Here is a 22287-nt window from a genome sequence, read left to right as displayed (position 1 = left end):
GTCCATCGAGTTGGTGATGCCATCCAGCCATCTCATCATCATCTGTCATCCCCTTCTCCTCCTGCCCTAAATCCCTCCCAGCATCAGTCTTTTCCAATGAGTCAACTCTTTGCATGAGGTGGCCAAAGTATTGAGGTTTCAGCTTTAGCATCAGTCCTTCCAATGAACACCCAGGATTGATCTCCTTTAGGATGGACTGGTTGGATCTCCTTGCAGTCCAAGGGACTCTCAAGAGTCTTCTCCAACACCACAGTTCAAAAGCATCCATTCTTCGGCGTTCAGCTTTCTTCACAGTCCAACTCAAACATCCATACATGACCACTGGAAAAACCATAGCCTTGACTAGATGGACCTTTGTTGGCGAAGTAATTACTCAGTCATAAAAAGAATGCGTTTGAGTCAGTTCTAATGAAGTGGATGAAGAGCCTATCATACAGAGTGAAGTAAGTCAGAAAGAGAAAAATATTGTATACTAATGCAAATATATGGAATTTAGAAAAATGGTACTGAAGAATTTATTTACAGGGCAGCAGTGGAGTAACAGACATAGAGAATAAACTTACAGACACAGGGAGAGGGGAAGAGAGGGTGAGATGTATGGAGAGAGTAACATGGAAACCTACATTACCATATATAAAATAGATAGCCAGTGGGAATTTGCTGTTACGTCTCAGGGAACTCAAACAGGGGCTCTGTATCAACCTAGAGGTGTGGGATGAAGAGGGAGATGGGAGGGAGGTTCCAAAGGGAGGGGGTATATGTATACCTATGGCTGATTCATATTGAGAATTGACAGAAAACAACAAAATTCTGTAAAGCAATTACCTGCAACTAAAAAATTAAATAAATTTATAGCTAAAAAAAAAAAGAGATAGTGTTTCATATAGAATAAGGTGATGAATACATGGGTATATTCATAACAAAGTAGTAAAAACACCAAAAATTTATTAAGTTACCAAAAATTTAAAAAACAACTTGCCACATCAAGAGTGCTTGAAAATACCTGTCTCCTCATATTCTAATATTACTAATAAGTTTCACATTTTTGTTAGACTTTTAAAAAAATGATTATCTCATTCTATTTTGGATTTCCCTGATTACAAATGAAATTGAGCTTCTTTCCTATGGTTATTAGGCATTTGTATTTTTTTCTATGAATTGTTTACCTTTTGTACTTTTCATTGAAAGTTTGATATGTCATATTTATTTACAGAACCCCTTTATGATCAATATAAACAGTTTTCCTGGTGGCTCAGATGGTAAAGATTCGGCCTGCAATGTGGGAAACCAGAGTTTGATCCCTGGGTTGGGAAGATCCCTGGAGGAGGAAATGGCAACCCACTCTGGTATTATTGCCTGGAAAATCCCATGGATGGTGGAGCCTGGCAGGCTACAGTCCAAAGGGTCGCAAAGAGTTGGACATCACTGAGCAACTTCACTCACAATCAATATCAAAGATATTTATAGTGTGCAACATTAAGTCAACCACCCTCATCCACTGGCACCTACACCCTTTAAAAAAGGCACAAACAGAAAAATCAACAATTAACTGGAGATTTCCATATCCACTTCCAATAATGGATAGAACAATTAGACAAGATTGACAAATAAACAGAAGATTTCACCAACACTGTATACTAACTAGACATGACAGATGTTGAGTATCCTGCCCTACTACAGCAGAATACACATTCTTCTCATGTGCACATGAAGAACTATAAAACAAGTCTGAATAAATTTTAAAGAATTAAAGATCACACAAAGTATATTCTTGACCACAATGAAATGAAACCAGAAGTCAGTAACATACAAAAATTTGGAAAATTCATAAACGTGAATATTAATCAATGTACACCTAAAAATGATGATGGGTGAAAGATATATAAGATATATATAAGATATATATATATAACTTGTCACAAGACAAGTTACCAAACTATCAGATGAAGGAAAAGGAAAACATAACATATCAAACCTTCTTGAGTGCAGCTAAAGCAGTGTTTAGAGGCAAACTTACAGCTGTAAATGCCTGATAACAGAAGATTTGAAGTCAGTTCTTTGGAAGGAATGATGCTAAAGCTGAAACTCCAGTACTTTGGCCACCTCATGTGAAGAGTTGACTCATTGGAAAAGACTCTGATGCTGGGAGGGATTGGGGGCAGGAGGAGAAGGGGACGACAGAGGATGAGATGGCTGGATGGCATCATTGACTCGATGGACACGAGTCTGAGTGAACTCCGGGAGTTGGTGATGGACAGGGAGGCCTGGCATGCTGCGATTCATGGGGTCGCAAAGAGTCAGGCACGACTAAGCAACTGAACTGAACTGAACTGAATCTAGCTTTTCACTGTAAGAAACTAGAAAAGACCAAACACAAAGCAAAAAAGAAAAAGAAAGAAAGAAAGAAAGCACAGATTATAGAAAAAGTAAACACAATATAGAAAAGCAACAAAATCAAAAGTTGATATTTATGAAAATATCAAAATATTGACAAATCTTTAGCAAAACTAACCAGAAAAATAGGGGGAAGACTTAAATTGCTAAAATCAGAAATAAAAGAAATGTCACAAGGGATTACTCAGTACTTAGGCATGTGTATGCCAACAAATTGGATAAACTAGTTGAAAGGGACAAATTCCTAGAAACACAAAATCTACCAAGGCTGAATCAAGAACAGATTATAAAAACAGACCTAGAACTAGTAAGAAGAATGAATCAGTGATCAAAAACCTCCTGACAAAGAAAAGCCCTGAATCTGATGGCTTCACTTTAAACCAAACATTTAAAGAACACCAATCCCTCTCAAACTCTTCTCACAACTGAACACATTCTATGAAGCCTCTCTATGATGACAGCATTACCTGTATAAAGTCAGACAAACACACTTCAAGAAAGGACAACTAGAGACTAGTTTTTCTATGTTGTTGATGCAATAATTCTTAACAAAATACTAGCAAACCAAATGCAGCAGCATACTAAAAGAGCTATACACCATGACCAAGTGAGATTTATTCCTGGAATGTAAAAATAGTTCATATATGAAAAGCAACCAATGAAATACACCACATCAAAATGAAGGGGGAAAAACTCACATGCTCAACCTCAAATGATGCAGAAAAAGCATTCCACAAAATTAACACCTTTCTATGGTTAAAAAAAAAAAAAAAATCCAAAAAACAAGCATCTAAGGAAACTATCTCAATATAATAAAGGGCATATATGCAAAATCCATACCTAACATCAAAATAGTCAAAGGTGGAAAAAACGTTTTACCCAAGATCAGGAAGATGCCCACTTTCACAGTTTATATTCAACACAGTAGTGGAAGTTCTACCCAGAGTAATTAGGGAAGAAAGGAAAAAAAAAAAATCAAAATGGAAAGGAAGGATCAAAAGTATTTCTATTTAAGATGTTGTGATCATATACGGAACTCTCAAGGAACCTTGAATAGCCAAAAGAAATCTAGAAAAATTAGAACAAACCTGTAGCTCTCACAATTCCTGATTTGAAAACATATTACTGGGTTAGCTAAAAAGTTCCTTTGGCTTTTAAGTTAAAAAATAAAAGACATATTTTTAATTTTCACCAAGAACTTTATTGAATAACGTATTCACCATTTTGTTCCACTACCTTCTGCCATTTTGCAGGCAACTTCAAAATTCCATCATCCAAAGCTTTTATCTTTTTGAGCAAAGAACTGCTCTAGGTGCCTTCTACAGTCTTCCATGGAACTAAAACTTTTTCCATTAAGAGAATTTTATAAATACTGAAATAAATGGAAATCTGGAAGTACAATGTCTGGCTAATATAGCGGATAAACCAGAACTTCCCAGCCAAGATGCAACAGTTTCTGCCTGGTCATCAAGGAAACATGCAGTCTTGCGTTATCATGACAGAAGAGTATGTGTTTTCTGTTGACTAATTCCAGATGCTTTTTGGTCAAGTATTGCTTTTAGTTTGTCTAACTTGGAGCAGTACTTGTTGGAAATAATCAATTGGTTTTCCAGAAGGAGCCATAATAGAAGACTCCCTCCAATCCCACCATACACACATCACCTTCTTTGCATGAAAACCAGCCTTGGTTTTCATTTGCTTGGTGGTTCATTTTGCCTGCCCCATAATATCTTCACTTCTACATTATTGTACACTATCCACTGTTCATCACCCATAACAATTTGTTTTAAAAACAGAATGTTTTCATTATGTTTAAGTAGAGAATCACGTGCAAAAATTTAGTCAAGATTTTTTTGGCTTAATTTAGGTGGAACTCAAACATCAAAGTGATTAACATAACCAAGCTGGTACAAATGGTTTTCAACACTTGATTTGGATATTTTGAATGTGTCAGCTATCTCCTGCATGACATAACATTGACTGTTCTCGACTAATGTCTTGATTTAATTGCTTTCAACTTCAACTGGTTTACCTGACTGTGGAGCATTGTCCAGCAAGAAATCTCCAGCATAAAACTTTGGAAACTACTTTTGACATATTCAGTCAGTCACAGCACCCTCTCCATACACTGCACGTATTTCTTTTTTCTTGTTTTGCATTTCAGTTGCATTTTTACCTTTCTTGAAATAATAAAGCATAATGTCCAAAATGCTGTTTTTTCCATCTTCAATATTAAAATGGCTACACAAAAATTCACCAATTTTGGTTTTTTATTAAATGCATGCTGATATAACAGCTGTCACAATAAAATCTAACAAACTTGTTCTAAATGAACTTAAAGACAATTAAGCACTACTAGAGCCATCTTACGGAAAAACCAGAATGAACTTTTTTGCCAACCCAATACAAAAATAATCAAAACAGTGTGGTACTGTGATAAAGACAGACATGTAGACCAAATTAGTATAAGAGAATCCAGAAGTAAACACTTGCACAATGGTCAAATAATTTGCAACAAGGGTGCTAAGACCATTCAATTGAGAAAGAACAGTTTCTTCAATGAACAGTGCTAGGGAAGTGGGATATTCACATGCACAAGAATGAAGGAGACCTTTTTACTTTACATCATGTACAGAAAGGGCTCCCCTGGTGGCTCAGCTGGTAAAGAATCTGCCCACAATGCGGGAGGCCAGGGTTCAATCCCTGCTTTGGGAAGATTCCCCTGGAGAAGGGAAAGGCTACCCACTCCAGTGTTCTGGCCTGGAGAATTCCAAAGGGTCAGACATGACTGAGTGACTTTCACTTTCACATGTGCAAAAAACAAACTCAAAATGGATCAATGCCTTGAACATAGGAGCTAAAACTATAAAACTTAGATGACAACATAAAACAAAAGCTTCATGTCACTGGACTTGGCAATGATTTATTGGATAGTAACACCGAGAGAAAAAGAAAAAAATAGATACACTGAACTTGATCAAAACACAAACCTCTCCGCTGTTCTGTGACAATCTGGAGGGACAGCATGGGGAGGAAGGTAGGAAGTAGGGGGTTCAGGGGAGGGGACATATGTGTGCCTATGGCTGATTCATGTATGGCAAAATCCATCACAATGCTGTAAGGTAAGTATTGCCCAGTTAAAAATTTTTTAAAAAGTAATACAAGAAATCCATACGTTGATAGCCTCACCTACAACTCTAAATAAAAATAACTATACTCAAAAAAAAAAAAAAAAATACAAACCTTTCGTATTTAATGTCCTTGTATCAAAGGACATTATTAACAGAAGGAAAAGACAACTCATAGGAGAATCTGCATATCACATATCAGATAAGAGATTAATATCCAGAGCATATCACACACACACACACAAATCAAAAATTGGGCAAGAAGAAATAAATACATGAAGGGATGATCAATATCACTAATCATTAGGGAATGAAAACCAAAAGAAAAATGTGATATTACTTTGTGTTTATTAGGATGCCTAAGAGTGAAAAACAAAAATTAAAACCAGAAAATAACAAGTGCTGACAAAGATACAGAGAAATTGGAACCCTGGTACACTGTTAGTGAGAATGTAATATGCTATGGCCATTGTGAAAAACAGTATGGGGTTCCTAATAAAATTTAAAATAGATCCAGTATTCTACTTTCTATATGCAAAAGAACTGAATGCAGGGTCTTAAAGAGGTATTTACATCTACATTCATAGTAGCATTATTCACAACAACCAAAAGGTAGAGGCCACCCAAGTGTCCACTGGTGTATTAATATATGAACAAAATATGCTATATAAATGTAATGGAATATTTTTCAGCAACAAAGACAAGAAACTCTGATATGTTACAACATGGATAAACCTTGAAGAGATTATGCTAAGTGAAATAAGTCAGTCATAAAAGGACAGATGCTATATGATTCTATTTATACTAGGTACCTAAAGTAGTCAGATTCATAAAGACAGAAAGTAGACAGTGGTTGCCAGGGGCTGGGAGGACAGGGAAATGGGGAGTTAATAGTTTAATGGGTACTGACTGAGTTCAGTTTGGGATGATGAAAAGTTCTGGAGGTGGACAATAGTAATGGTTGCATAACAATTCTAATGTACTCAAATGCCACTGAACCATACATTTAAAAATGGCCAACACGATAATTTTTATGTTATGTATATATATGGTATTAATTTTTTTAAAAAAAGTAATTCAAAATAGATCACAGACTCCAAAATTAGGTCCCTTAGTTTCATGATTAACTTGTATACACAATATCATCACCATCCATGCAAGAAAAAGTTATGGTGGACTCCATTAAAATAAAAAATTTGTGTTTAACAAAGAGTTAAACTTTTATGCATATATAATAGCAAGTAAATATAAAGAAGAGCCAACCTGAGATGAAGAATACAATGCATGAAATGAAAAATCCACTAGAAGGAATCAACAAGAGACCGAATGGTACAGAGGAACGGATCAGCAAGCTGAAAGCTTAGTAGAAAAAACTAAAGCACAACTGAAAAAAGGAAGAACAGAAAAAAAGGAGCACAATGTAAAAGACCTTTAGGACAACATCAAGCATACTATAATACAAGTATTACAGGGGCCCAGAAGGAGAAAAGAAAAAACTTACTTGAAGAAACAATAGCTGAACATTTCCTTGGCTGGGGAAAGGAAACAGACATCCCAAACAGTCCAGGAATCACGGACATGTGAAACACGGTCAACCCAAAGAGGACCACACCAAGATAAGTAGTAATTAAAATGGCAAAAATAAAGAGAGAATACTGAAAGCTACAAGTTAAGTACAAGTGAACTACCATAAGGCTATCAGCTGACGTCTCAGCCTAAACTAAGCAGATGAGAAGGGAGTGGCACAATATTTAAAATGATGAAAGGAAAAAGACCTACAAAGAATTTCATTCAGATTTGACGGCAAAATCAAAAGTTTTACAGACAAGCAAAAGCTTGTTCAGCACCACCAAATCAACTTTACAAGAGTGTTAAAAGGGACTTCTCTAAGCTAGAAAACAAAGGCCACAACTAGAAACAAGAAAATGTAAAATGAAAAATGTCATCTGTAAAGATAAACACAAAGCAGCTAATAAATAAGCCATGTATAAAGCCAGCAGGGATAATTAGCAAAATCGGCTAGCAATAATTAGCAAAATCATCTATCTACGATAAACAGATAAGGGATATAGAAAACAAAAAGATGTAAAATAGAATGTCAAAAACAGTAACAGGAATAAAAATGCAGTGTTGTTAAGATGCATTTAAACTTCAGAGATCAGCAACTTAAATACAGAAAGAAAGCGTTAGTCACTCAGTCATTCCAACTCTACAACTCCATGGAATGTAGCCTGCCAGGCTCCTCTGACCATGGGATTCTCCAGGCAAGAATACTTAAGTGGGTGGTCATTCCCTTCTACAAGGGATCTTCCCACAGTGTTCCAGGTCAGTTTTACTTCAAAAACAAAGAAACAAACTCATAGAAAAAGAGACCCGATCTGTGGTTACCAGAGATTGGGGGGAGGGATTGCATAAGGAGGTCAAAAGGTATGAATTTCCAGTTATAAGTACTAGGAATATAACATACAATATGATACATATAATGAACACCACTGTATGTTATATATGAAAATTAAGATAGTCCTAAGAGTTTCATCACACAAAAAAATTTTTGTCTTTAACTTTGCATCCATGAGATGATGGATGCTCATTAAGTTTACTGGGATAACCATTTCATGATATATATATATAAGTCAAGTCATTATGCTGTACACCTTAAACTTACAGATGCTGTGTATCAATTATATCTCAATAAAACTAGAAGAAAAAAATTTGAAGCAAAATTAAAACTTGTGCTCTATAAAATGAAAATGGAAGTAAATATTTGCAAAACTCATATCTGATAAGGCAGCAGTACTCAGCCTTTCTGGCACCAGGGACCAGACAATTTTTCCATGGTGTGGGGGGTGGGGTTGATCTTGGGATGATTCAAGCACCATTACATTTATTGTGTACTTTATTGCTATTAATATTACATCAGCTCCACCCCAGATCCATTAGGCATTATTAGATCTTGGAAGGTTGGGGATCCCTGTGATAAAGGACCTGAAATAATAACATATAAAGAGCTCTTAGAGCTCACTAATAAAATGACAACCCAATTTAAAAATGGGCAAAAGAAGACAAACAAGTGGTCAATAAGCACATGAAAAGATGCTCAACTCATTAGCCATCAGAGAAATGCAAATCAAAACCACAGTGAAATACCTCTTCGCACCCAGTTTAGGGGCATTACCGCGTAAGGACATGTTACTTGAGCAGTTAGCCATCTTGAAACCACAATGGGTTGATCCTAAAGACCAGAAGTCAACATACTGAAAAAAGCCAAGTCTGTGAATGTAGTGAGCCTTCGAGGCACACCAAGGGGTGATATTAAACTGCTAAACGAAGCACACTGTTCCTGGACTTATGTACAATAATAAATCCCTTTATCAAATACATTATTGCACCATGCACACTTAACCTGTTAAAAATGAAAATATTTGAGACTGAACCAAGTCTGTAACTATATAAACTATCGTCTCTATTATACTTCTGAACAAATATATTCTAATTAAAAGTTGGTACTCCAGAGTTGGAAATTACTGCCATAAGATTCAGTCAGCCATCTCTGCATCACTATAAAAGACATATGTGAAAAATATGTTTCACTATGAGCCTTCAATATTTTAATAATTTTTACATATGCTTTTTGCCTATATCATTTGTACCTACCTGGTTAGTAAAATGCCCCATCAAAAATAATTTTTTTATTAGAAAGCTTTTAAAATACAAACACAAGAAGAAGAACACAAATGGTTTTTAAAAACAAGTAAATGACTATTACCTAAAAGTGTGCTTTTCTTTCTCCTAACATTATTAAATATTGAAATGCAAGTTGGAAAAGCAGTTTTACTGCCTATTTCTTCAGCTGAAAAAATTTCCACAGAAATTATAAAAATTTTCTCAGTCCTACATTAAATAGCTGAATAAATGACACAGTTGGTAAGATCAAGAATTCATAAGATATGTATAAAATAACTTTTTCCTCATCAAGTTTTCAAACTTAATTAACCAACTGCCACCCAACTTAAAGCAAATCAAGATCCCAAGAACTGCTTTTGTAAATATTCTACTTCTATCAGGATTCTTTTTTTTTTTTTAATTTGAAAATATTTAGTTTTGATTAGAGGATAATTGCTTTACAATGTTGTGTTGGCTTCTGCTGTACAATGTGTATCAGTTATTAAATATACATATATCCCCTCCCTCTTGAGCCTCCCTCCCACCCACCTCCACCTAACAATAAAAATATTCAATTCCAGGGTGTTCCCTATCAGTCCAGGACCTGGCACTTTTATTGCCCTTAGTCAGTTTGGGGAACTAAGATCCCATAAGCCAAGCGGCACAGCCAAAAGAAAAACATCAATCACTCCAAGAGATCAATTCATTCAACACATATTTGCTGAGTTCTGCTATATGTCAGCTAGATTCTTAGAATAACAGTAGCAATAGAAGAAACTATCCCTGCTCCCATTTCATGTAATGTACAATTTAAAATGGAAATAAACACTATGAAGGACAGGAACACAGGTCAGGGACAGTCTATTACAAAAGGTCCTGAGATAATAAACAGGCAAAAATTATCCTTTTACAGCAACAGACACCCTGATAAAAGCACAATAACTATCATTTTATTCTAACTGTAATCTTTTGAGATAGGAATTGTCCCCATTTTATAGATGACAAAACTGAGATGCACAGAATTTAAGGAATTTCCCAATTCACATGATTAATAAGTGCCAAAGCTGGTATTACATCTGGAGAGTCACATACCTCCAGAGTACATGCTACTAACCATTTGTATTACTTACATTGCCTTTCTTTCTCCACAAATAGAATCAGGACATATATACAGCAGGTAGCCTGGACTACAACAACTTCAGTTAAGGGATAATAGAAGTCAAAGGTAGACAGTTTCTCAGGCAAAGTAAAGCACAGACCTTTATTTACTCACCCATTTCTTTCCCAGAACTAAGAAGTCTGCCCTAGACAGTGTGTACCTAGGTGAAAGATTATTTTCACCAACCCCTTCAACTGCTTTCCCAACATGACCTGAAAAGTTCAGATGAATGAGGACATCTGACTTTTGTCAATCAGGTCATCTGCTTTTGTCAATCAGGTCATCTGCTGCCAACTGGAAAAAATATAAGGTTGTCCCATGCATAACCCCAAACTCAAAGATCATGTAACTCATGATGGGTATATCAGAACTTGTCAATACAGAAGCAAGAAGGAGGCTATCATACATACCAACTGAATAAAACTGAGAGGCCACAAAGAAATTCTTGCATCTATGTCCAATTGTGGAGAAGGCAATGGCACCCCACTCCAGTACTCTTGCCTGGAAAATCCCATGGATGGAGGAGCCTGGTAGGCTGCAGTCCATGGGGTCACTAAGAGTTGGACATGACTGAGCAACTTCACTTTCACTTTTCACTTTCACACATTGGAGAAGGAAATGGCAACCCACTCCAGTGTTCTTGCCTGGAGAATCCCAGGGACAGGGGAGCCTGGTGGGCTGCCATCTATGGTGTCGCAGTCAGACATGACTGAAACGACTTAGCAGCCGCACATCCAATTGATTGTTGCCAAAAAACAGTGCCAAATCCATTCAATGAGCAAAGAACAGTCTCTCCAACTAACTGTGCTTAAGACAATTCAATTTCCACATATAAAGAATGAAGGTGGACCCCTACGTCACACCACATACAAAAATTAACTCAAAATAGATGAATGACCTAAGCTAAAACCATAAACTCCTAGAAGAAAACAGAGGTAAATCTTGGATTTAGGAATGGATTCCTAGACACAACTCCAAAATGACAAGCAACAAAAGAAACAACAGATATTGGGCTTCATCAAAATTACAAACTTTTAAAATGAACTGAAGACCTATGGAGAGAAATAAATTAGTAGTTTAAGATAATCAGCAAAGAAAAAAAAAAGATCTAAACATAAGACCTAAAACTCTAAAACTCTTAGACAACAACATAGAGGAAAAGCTTCATGATATTAGATTTGACAATGATTTTTTTGGATATGGTACCAAAAAACACACAAAAGTAAAAACAGATAAACTGGACTTTATAAAAATTTAAAACTTGTACATCAATGGACAAAATCAACACAGTGAAAGACAACCTATAGAGAAAACATTTGTAAAGTGTGTATCTGATAGAGTTAATCCAAATAACCCAATTTAAAAGGAGGCAAAGGACTTGACTATACATTTCTCCAAAGAAAATATACAAATGGCCAACAAACATATAAGAAGATTCTTGAGACTTCCCTGGTGGTCCAGTGGTTGGGATCTCACCTTCCAATGCAGAGGGGCAGGTTTGATCCATGGTCAGAGAGCTAGATTCCACATGCCTTGCGGTCAAAACATAAATCAGAAGTAATACTGTAACAAATTCAATTTGTTACAATATTACAATAAGATGGTAAAAATGGTCCACATCACAGTAAAAAATCTAAAAAAAAAGAAAAGAAACACCCCATAATTTAACAAACAAACAAACAACACATGTCCAACATGCTAATCATTAGGAAACTACAAAATCAAAATGAGGTATCACCTCACACAAATCAGGATGGCCACTATCTGAAACAAAAATATGTTCACAATTGCCAAAAAACAGAAGCAACGTCATATTCATCAACAGATAAATGGAAGAACAAAACTTCTTCCATTACATATACAGAAAATGGAATTATTCAGTCTTGAAGGAAATCCTTACACATGCCACATATGCCTTCAACAATCTTAAAGACAACATGTCTTGAGGGCATTATACTAAGGGAAATAAACTAGTCACAAAACGACAATGTATATGATTCCACTTATGATGTATCTAGTCAATACTTCGAAACTTAAGGCAGAACGCTGGTTAGCAGGAGTTGTGGTAAATGGGAAGGTGCTATTTAACAGATATAGTTTCAGTTTTAGAAGATGAAAAAGTTCTGGAGACTGGTTGCACTACAAAATGAATATACTTAACACTACTGAATTGTACAGTTAAAAATAATTAAACTTGATAGTTTTAACTGTACTGTCCAAATAACTGAATTGCAAATTTTGTCACATATCACAACTAAAAAAATTTTTAAATCAATTGTATTTATACATTGGTTCACAATAAACAATTGTGAACTTTAAATTTTTTAATAATTTACATTTATAGTACATCTGGGCTTCGCTGGTGGCTCAGCTAGAAAAGAATCCACCTGCAATGTGGGAGACCTGGGTTTGATCCCTGGGTTGGGAAGATCTCCTGGAAAACGAACCAGCTACCCATTCCAGTATTCTGGCCTGGAAAATTCCATGGACTGTATAGTCCATGGGGTCGCAAAGAGTCGGACACAACTGAGTGACTTACACTTCACTTTCATCGTACGTTTACATTACACGTAAGGTATGAGTATGACAAGTGACACGAACTATTAAAAATTATAAAGCACAGCTGAGAAATTAAAGATATAAAATAAATGGAGAGATACCCTGTTTATGGATCTATACTTTTTCAACTCCTTCTAAACTGATTTTCTGGACTGCCACAATCCCAATGAAAATATCAGCCGACTTTTTTGTAGAAACTGACAAGCTGATTTTGTAATTCTAAAATGCAAAGGACTCAGAATAGCAGCCATGAAATTAAAAGACACTTGCTCCTTGGAAGAAAAGCTATGACAAATCTCAACAGCATGTTAAAAAGCAGAGACATCACTTTGTTGGCACAGGGCCATATAGTCAAAGCTACGGTTTTTCCAGTAGCCATGTAAGAATGTGAGAGTTGGACCATGAAGAAGGCCGAGCCCCAAAGAATCGATACTTTCGAACTGTGGTGCTGTAGAAGACTTTGACAGACTCTTGGACAGCAAGGAGACCAAATTAGTCAGCAATATGTGAACCGTGAACTTCCTGATGTTCAAGTTGGTTTAGAAAAGGCAGAGGAACCAGAGATCAAATTGCCAACATCCGCTGGATCATGGAAAAAGCAAGAGAGCTCCAGAAAAACATCTATTTCTGCTTTATTGACTATGCCAAAGCCTTTGACTGTCTGGATCACAATAAACTGTGGAAAATTCTGAAAGAGATGGGAATACCAGACCACCTGATCTGCCTTTTGAGAAATCTATATGCAGGTCAGGAAGCAACAGTTAGAACTGGACATGGAACAACAGACTGGTTCCAAATAGGAAAAGGAGTACGTCAAGGCTGTATATTGTCACCCTGCTTATTTAACTTATATGCAGAGTACATCATGAGAAACGCTGGGCTGGAAGAAGCACAAGCTGGAATCAAGATTGCCGGGAGAAATATCAATTACCTCAGATATGCAGATGACACCACCCTTATGGCAGAAAGTGAAGAGGAACTAAAAAGCCTCTTGATGAAAGTGAAAGTGGAGAGTGAAAAAGTGGGCTTAAAGCTCAACATTCAGAAAATGAAGATCATGGCATCTGGTCCCATCACTTCATGGCAAATAGATTTGGAAACTGGAAACAATGTCAAACTTTACTTTTTTGGGCTCCAAAATCACAGCAGACGGTGACTGCAGCCATGAAATTAAAAGACGCTTACTCCTTGGAAGGAAAGTTATGACCAACCTAGATAGCATATTCAAAAGCAGAGACATTACTTTGCCAACAAAGGTTCATCTAGTCAAGGCTATGGTTTTTCCTGTGGTTGTGTATGGATGTGAGAGTTGGACTGTGAAGAAGGCTGAGCACCGAAGAATTGATGTTTTTGAACTGTGGTGTTGGAGAAGACTCTTGAGAGTCCCTTGGACTGCAAGGAGATCCAACCAGTCCAATCTGAAGATCAGCCCTGGGATTTCTTTGGAAGGAATGATGCTGAAGCTGAAACTCCAGTACTTTGGCCACCTGATGCGCAGAGTTGACTCATTGGAAAAGACTCTGATGCTGGGAGGGATTAGGGGCAGGAGGAGAAGGGGACGACAGAGGATGAGATGGCTGGATGGCATTACTGACTCGATGGACGTGAGTCTGGGTGAACTCCGGGAGTTGGTGATGGACAGGGAGGCCGGGAGTGCTGCGATTCATGGGGTTGCAAAGAGTCGGACATGACTGAGCGACTGAACTGAACTGAAAGCAAATCAACCCTGAATATTCACTGGAAGGACTGATGCTGAAGCTCCAATACTTTGACTACCTGATTCAAAGAGCCTGATGATTAGAAAAGACCCTGATGCTGGGAAATATTGAGGGCAGGAGGACAAGGAGGCAACAGAGGATGAGATAGTTAGATGGCATCATCAACTCAATGGACATGAGTTTGAGCAAACTCTGGGAGACAGTGAAGGACAGACAAGCCTGGCATGCTGCAGTCTGTGGGGTCTCAAAGACTTGGACATGACAACAGAATAGCCAAAATCATTTTAAAAGAGAAGTACAAGGACGTAGGACAAACTCGACTTGTTTCAAATCTTATTATGAATCTCCAGTAATAGAGATTGACTGGTATTGATGTAAAGATAAACAAATCAATGAAACAAAATAGAGAATCCAGAAAAGACTGACACACATATGGGAAAACTGAATTTTGACAACGGTACAAAGGCAATTCAATGAATAAGTCTTTTCAACAGATGATAAAACAATTTATTGCCACATACAAAAAAAAAAAACAAACTCCCATCCATACTTTGCACCATATAAAAATAAACTCAAAAAGGGTCATAAAACTAACTGTAAAATCTAAAAAGATTCTAAAAATATAAAAGGAAATAATTGTAATATTGAGTTAGGATTTCTTAGATATGAAAATAAAAACAATCCTTAAAAGAACATACTGATAAAATTAAAATTTCATCAAAATTAAAGCTTCTGCTCAGAATATTTGCAAACATGTATCTGATAAAAGACTTGTAACCCAAATAAATAAAAAATAAATATTATCTTATATCTCAATTATAATAACACAAAAACAACAAATAAAAAGGCATAAGAGGTGAAGACACCTCACCAAGAGGATATACAGATGGCAAGTAAGCTTAGGAAAGATGCTGAACAAAATTAGCCATAGAGAGATGCAAAATAAAAGCACAGTAAGACACTACTACAGATCTAACAGAAGGGTGAAAATTGACTGACCAAGGGTTGATGAGGATGCAAATGAACTCTCACAGGGCTGGTGGCAATAGAAAATTTTAAATTAAAATTTTAAAATTTAAAAGTAGTTTGGCAGTTCCTTAAAATGTTAAACAATACACCTACCATATGTTCTAGGCATTCTACTCCTAAGTATGATATTTACTTAAAAGAAAATAAGGTATAGTTCATACAAAGATTGGTTGATGACTGCTCTTTGCAGTTTTATCTGTAACTGCCCCAAACTGGTGATAAACGAAATGTTCACCAAGGGATGAATGAAAAACCAAACTGTGATATATCCATACAATTGAACACTTTGTTGTTGTTTTGCAGTCATGCAGTCATGTTCAACTCTTTGTGTGCCCATGGACTGCAGCACGCCAGGCTGTCCTGTCCTTCACCATCTCCCAGAGCTTGTTCAAACTCATGTCTATTGAGCCAGTGATGCCATCCAACCATCTCATCCTATGTCACCCCTTTCTCATCTTGCCTACAATCTTTCCCAGCATCAGGGTCTTTTCTAATGAGTTGGCTCTTTGCATCAGGTGGCCAAAGTACTGGAGCTTTAGCATCTTTAGGACTGACTGATTTCATCTCCTTTCACTTCAAAGGACTCTCAAGAGTCTTCCCCAACACCACAGATCTAAAGCATCAATTCTTCGGTGTTCAGCCTTCTTTATGGTCTGACTCTCATATCCACACATGACAGTGGAAAAATATATATACTCCTGTTAAGTGGAGGTTGTACACTGTTATCATCACTACTGAATGTTTTTCTCAATAGTCTAGTTCATATAATACAGAAATATAGGACTAAGACATGAAATTATTGCCATTTGAAAAACTTGTGACTATCCAGAAGACATCAGAGAATTAATGTATTTTAAAGGTAAAAATTACCAATGTCAGCAATAAAAAAAAAAAGACTAAAGATCCAATAGTAATTAAAAAGAGCCTAAGAGGCTGTTAGGAACAACTCTTTGCCAATTAATCTGAAATTTTAGATGAAACAGACAAGTTCCTAGCAAAATACAATTTACTAAAACTGACAGAAAAAAATAAAAAATCAAACAGAAAATCTGAATTGTTCTAAAACTACGTTGGCCCAAAAAAGTGAAGAACTACAAAGTTCTATAACTGTATTATCAATCTTACACAAACTCTTCAGAGAATAAAACAGAACTCTCCAATTTGTTTTATAAGGTCAACCAAAACATCATATAACAGCAACAAGTTAATTTCACTGATAATCATAATTGCTGGTTTAAACTTGACTGATTTACTTCTCTAATACATTTACTGATGATGGCCTAAATATTTAGATTAAAAGATACACATCTGTAGTCCCTGTCTTCAAAGACTTAATCTGGTAAGATAAACAGAGGGAAAGGATGCTTAGATACCCAAAGCAGCAAATTCTGAAAAATCCTGCCTTTATCAGCCCCAAGAACAATAAAACAACAACTATAAGTCTGTGTTCTGATGAAGACTGAGCTTAATAACAGAAAGCTGAATAAACATCTGCATAATTCTAAATATGAAACATAAATGTTTCTGCTATGAAAGCATGATGCAGTTACTCATAAATTGCAATAGATCAACTACCCATCAATGAATGCTTTTAATCTTTTTTCTGCTATCATTTATTTAACAGAGTATGGTTGCACCACTGTCCCTGCTGCTAAGTCGCTTCAGTCGTGTCTGACTCTGTGCGACCCCATAGACGGCAGCCCACCAGGCCCCGTCGTCTCTGGGATTCTCCAGGCAAGAACACTGGAGTGGGTTGCCATTTCCTCCTCCAATGCATGAAAGTGAAAAGTGAAAGTGAAGTCGCTCAGTCCTGTCCGACTCTTAGCGACCCCATGGACTGCAGCCTACCAGGCTCCTCCGTCCATGGGATTTTCCAGTCCCAGTACTGTTTTATTACTGAAATGACATACTGATTCCTAATAGTGTTAAGAACCAAAAGCTAATTTTAAAATAAATTTCCCCTAAAATGTCCGTAGGACCTCTTTCACTTTTTTTTTTTTTTGTCTATACCAATCAGCATGTGGGATACAGGATCCCAGTTCCCTGATTAAGGATCAAACCAGTGCTCCCCTAGAGTGGAAGTGAGGAGTCTTAACCACTGGACCACCAGGGAAGTTCCTTCTTTAATTTTTTACAAACAAAACATATCTAGTGATTTCAGCCTTTTTGTTTGTTTGTTTTGTTAACAAACTGCTCTTTGATATTATTTCCATTTTTCCCATATGACATTCTTGTTCCTGTAAATCAAAATTAGTCTGTACAGGGGCCCTCTCTGAAACAATCTGAGGAAAATCAACTAAATAGACATCAAATGTAACCAGAATGGCACTGATCCTAAGAAGCCATCCATCGGGGATCTTAACTGGTATCCTAGTACTGGCTTTTTTTTTTTAAGTTTAATTAGAGAATAATTGCTTTATAATAAGGCAATGGCACCCCACTCCAGTACTCTTGCTTGGAAAATCCCATGGATGGAGGAGCCTGGTAGGCTGTAGTCCATGGGGTCGCTAAGAGTCGGACATGACTGAGCGACTTCCCTTTCACTTTTCACTTTCATGCATTGGAGAAGGAAATGGCAACCCACTCCAGTGTTCTTGCCGGGAGAATCCCAGGGACAGGGGAGCCTGGTGGGCTGCCATCTATGGGGTCGCACAGAGTCGGACACGACTGAAGCGACGCAGCAGCAGCAGCAGCAGCATTGTGCTGGTACATTAACATCAATCAGCCACAGGCATACATCTGTTCCCTCCCTCCCATCTCCCACCCCTCTAGGTTGTCACAGAGCACTGGGCTGAGCTCTCTGTGTCACATAGCGAATTTCCACTGACTATCTATTTTACATAAGGTGGTGTACGTGTTTCCATGCCACTCTCTCAATTCATCCCACCCTCTCCTTCTCCCACTGTGTTCACCAGTCTGTTCTCTATGTCTGCATCTCCACTGCTGCTCTGCAAATAGGTTCATCAGTACCATCTTTCTAGATTCCATACACATGTGTTAATATACAATATTTCTTTCTCTTTCTGACTTACTTCACTCTGCACAATAGGCTCTAGGTTCATTCACCTCATTAGGACTGACTCAAATGTGTTCTTTTTTATAGCTGAGTAATATTCCATCATGCATACATATAATTTCTATATCCATTCATCTGTCAGTGGACATAAAGGTTGCTTCTATGTAGTTCATGAACATTGTGAAATACCGTATGCTAAATTCAGTTGTATTTTCTTTGCAGAAAATCTTTAATTCTCATTAGATGCTCAAAGGTAAATGACTCCAAAAGGAATTTCCTTTACCTGGTAACAGGAAATATGCTTTCAATGATAATGCAAATAATTCTGACACAATGTTTCAAGGTGTCACATACACATACAACTAGGGAGAGACAGAGGAAAGAAAGGACACTAAAACAAGAACTTATTTGCTATACACACCTCCCTTTTCTAGAATGCAATGATCTCTTAGAATAAATACATGATTCCCTTCTCTTATTCAGGTCAACACATCTCTTTGCCAAACAAGATAGAAAATGGTTCGTCCAAATCCCTGAACATGGGCAGTCTTGCTTGTGATTATTAGTAACATCTAAGAACCTGAAATGATGAATGCACTCTTATAGAATCAAGGCATAAGGAAATTCCAACACATCAAAATGAATCAATTCTTGTTGTTGTTTAGTTGCTAAACAACTGGGGGTGTGGCAGGGGGAGCGGTGGAGGCAAAGAATGTAGCACTTGTTAGCAACACTAGAAAGAAACTACAAGCAGGAAAGACGTATGATTTGGGGGTACTGGCATATGACATGAGCATATTAAAGGCATTCACTTCTTTCCCAGGCCACACACATTACAAAACGTGCCACTGGCTGAACTCTGTTACCTGCCCATTCTACTGGTCTCACTAAACAGAGCAAGCACCAAAACTCATTGTCAGTATTCACTGCAATTTATCAATACTGACTAGACGCACCCTCAGAGACAAGGAAAGACTGGACAGGAATCTATTTATTCCTAATTAGCAGCAAGACTCCTATCAGTTTCCTTGAATACACATCTCTCAAAAGTTTCTGCTCTAAGCACATAAACTTACCAATTTTAATTTTTAGGTTGGGGTCTAGTTCCTGTATAGATTAGTACATGGGAGAGAACTGAACGCTTTTTATCAGTCAGGGATCACTTATACATTCTGCCCAATCATTTATGTCCAAAATATTAAGAAAGGTTGTATAACTTGCCATAAGTTATATAGGTAATAAAAGGTGGAAAGGGAAATTCCAAGCGTGCTCATCTAATCATTTTGCTATAATGTGTCAAGTTGTCAGGTTTTTGTTTTTGTTTTTGTTTTCATACAATAAGCCAAGGAAAGCCAATGAAAATATTTAAGGACAGCAGTAATGATCATATTTACATTCTTGATTCCACTAATCAATAAGGTGGAGAGCAACCTGATGGTAAAGCAACAGTATCAAAGTCAAAATCCAGCTCAAAAATGCTGAGGAACTGAACCACAGGAATGCAGAAAGGATAAACAAACAAACAAACCAACCAACCAACCAACCTAAAATCTTCACCTGGTAAACTTAGATAGACTTATTAATGTATTAGATGAAAAGATGGAAAAGGATGAAGGAGGCTACCTCCAAGGTTAGTACCTTCGCCAATGGTCAGTAATTATGGTCTATTGATTGAGAGACAGGAGAAGGAGCTGGCAATTTGGTCTCCTTTAAGCGGCAGGAAAACAAATCTACTTTTTATGTAATTAAAAACAAAACGAGAAAAACCCAATTCTACAGAATTTCCTCCTACCAAAAAACCTTCCCACTTTCCAGAAATCTTATCTTTGAAATGAGGAACCTTTAAGGGTTTTTGTTTTTCCAAAAATAAAAAGTCATTTGGGCAGGAGGGGGTCTTCAACATCATTTAGCATTCTTTAAAAGCAAATTAAATCCAAAGCCGATTGCATATAATTTAATTTTCCTTAAATTTCTATTTTTCTTTTGAAGTCTCGTTGGCATTAGTTTGTATTCATTGTATCATTTCTATGTCTCCTGTCTAAAACAGACTCCAAAAAAATATTTTAGGAAATGACACTCTATGCTTAGAGTTCCACCATCAGACATCTAAACGCCACGAACATAGCCTGTTCTGCCAACCCAGGCCAATAAAACCAATGCTTCAGAAGTCATCTGAATCTCACGTGAAACTGTTAAAGAAATTGGCCTGAATAAACTCCTAAGCCGGGCCCTGGGATCGGCAGCTCCCTCTGAATCCTGCTCACCAAACACTGCAGCGACAGCCTAGAGAACCAAGAAGGAACAGGAAGGAGCTGCCCAGCCTCCACGCCACCTTCCGGGTCCAGGATCCAGGGCCCAAGGCAGGTTCTGAATGCTCTTCGCACATCTTCTAAGTTGGCTCAAGCCAGAAATGCACCATGAAAGCTGTACCCGCTGTCACGTGTATGGAGAACTCTGAAAAAATCAAATTACTTATATTCACAATCCCACTTCGGGCGTCTTCTGAAACAACCAAGTCGCCTAAATTTTAATCTAGCGGTGAGCAACGCTAGGAAAGCCTAGCAGTGAAGTCGGCTGGCTGAGTCGGAAAAGGAAAAGCTTTCCGAGAGCCAGAGCCCCCGCGCCGAGCCGACGGTCAATGTCTCATCCCCAAGGGAACCAGATCCCAGTCCCGCACTGGACGGCCCTGGACTCCGGCCGCTAACTGGCCCGACCTCCCCTGACTCCGGGTTTCCGGCTGAGCGATGCGTCCGGCCTCCAAGCCCATGCTCACCGAGTTGCCGCCCGAGGCCCGGGATCCCGCGCGCTTCTCTGGCATGGCTCCTGCCTCCGCTTCCGACGCTGCTTTCTCCTCCGGAGGTTCCGCGTTCATGCTGCGGTCATGCCTCCGTCGGCTCCGGGCGCCCCTGGATTACAGCTCAGCTGCAAAAGCGGCGGCGGGTCCCGCGCTCTCATGGGCTCTGCGGCCCAAAGCGGCCGTAGGTCAAGTGGCAGGCCAGCGGCGAGGCCGTGGGTTGTGAGGGATGCGGACGCAGCAAGAGCGCGACTGCAGTGGCCGCAACCACAGCTGCAGAACCGAACACAACTCAGGTAGCTGCCCACCTCTTCCTCGGCCGGCCTGGGTAGTCAGAAGGCCGAGCGCCCGCCCCGCCCCGCCCCCGCTTCCCCACAGGCTGCCGCGGGGAAGGAGGCCTCGCCCCGGATCTGAGCTCCCGCCAGAAGCTCAGCGCCAGCGCCCGAAGCCTCAGCAGCTCCCGCCCACCTCAGGCCCCGCCTCCACGCTTCCGGAACCTCCTTGGCTTCCGTATTCCGCAGCGCGCCGGAAATGCGTCATCGCCTAAGGCCTCCAATCGTATTTTCTTGCTGAGCTGGTGTGAGTAAGTGAGAGTGTCGGTGCGTAATTGTTAGTGACATGCACTTTTGGCCTTGGTTTGGAAGCCAAACCGCCGAACTAATTTTTTCTGATGCCGCCAACAGTTATGCGGATGGGCACGTTCTCAGTTCAGTTCAGTAGCCAAGTCGTGTCCGACTCTTTGGGACCCCTATGGACAGCACAGCCAGGCTTCCCTGTCTCTTACCAACTCCTAGAGCTTGCTCAAACTCATGTCCGTTCAGTAGATG

General features: G+C 38.4%; 1 protein-coding gene across 5 annotated transcripts in view; it reads right to left on the bottom strand.

The window, feature by feature from the left end:
- The window catches only part of MFSD14B (major facilitator superfamily domain containing 14B), a 117161-nt gene extending 95243 nt beyond the window's left edge, over positions 1-21918 (bottom strand). The window contains exons 1-3 of one of the 5 annotated variants that reach the window (XM_055577604.1): positions 21440-21915; positions 20931-21120; positions 11821-11977 (exon numbers count right to left, since the gene is read on the bottom strand). Coding sequence is in view for 2 of the 5 variants with exons in the window: in XM_055577603.1 (XP_055433578.1) it covers positions 21440-21538 (99 nt within the window). In the remaining 3 variants the exon portion in view is untranslated. Of the gene's footprint in view, positions 1-11820; positions 11978-20930; positions 21121-21439 lie in introns of all 5 variants that reach the window. The other 4 variants (XM_055577605.1, XM_055577606.1, XM_055577603.1 and 1 more) reach the window with 4 other exon arrangements.
- Between the last annotated feature and the right edge of the window lie 369 nt (positions 21919-22287).

Source organism: Bubalus kerabau, chromosome 4 (assembly GCF_029407905.1).
Source record: "Bubalus kerabau isolate K-KA32 ecotype Philippines breed swamp buffalo chromosome 4, PCC_UOA_SB_1v2, whole genome shotgun sequence".
In the NCBI taxonomy this organism is placed as follows: Eukaryota; Metazoa; Chordata; class Mammalia; order Artiodactyla; family Bovidae; genus Bubalus; species Bubalus kerabau.
This window is presented reverse-complemented; position numbering and strand designations above follow the sequence as displayed.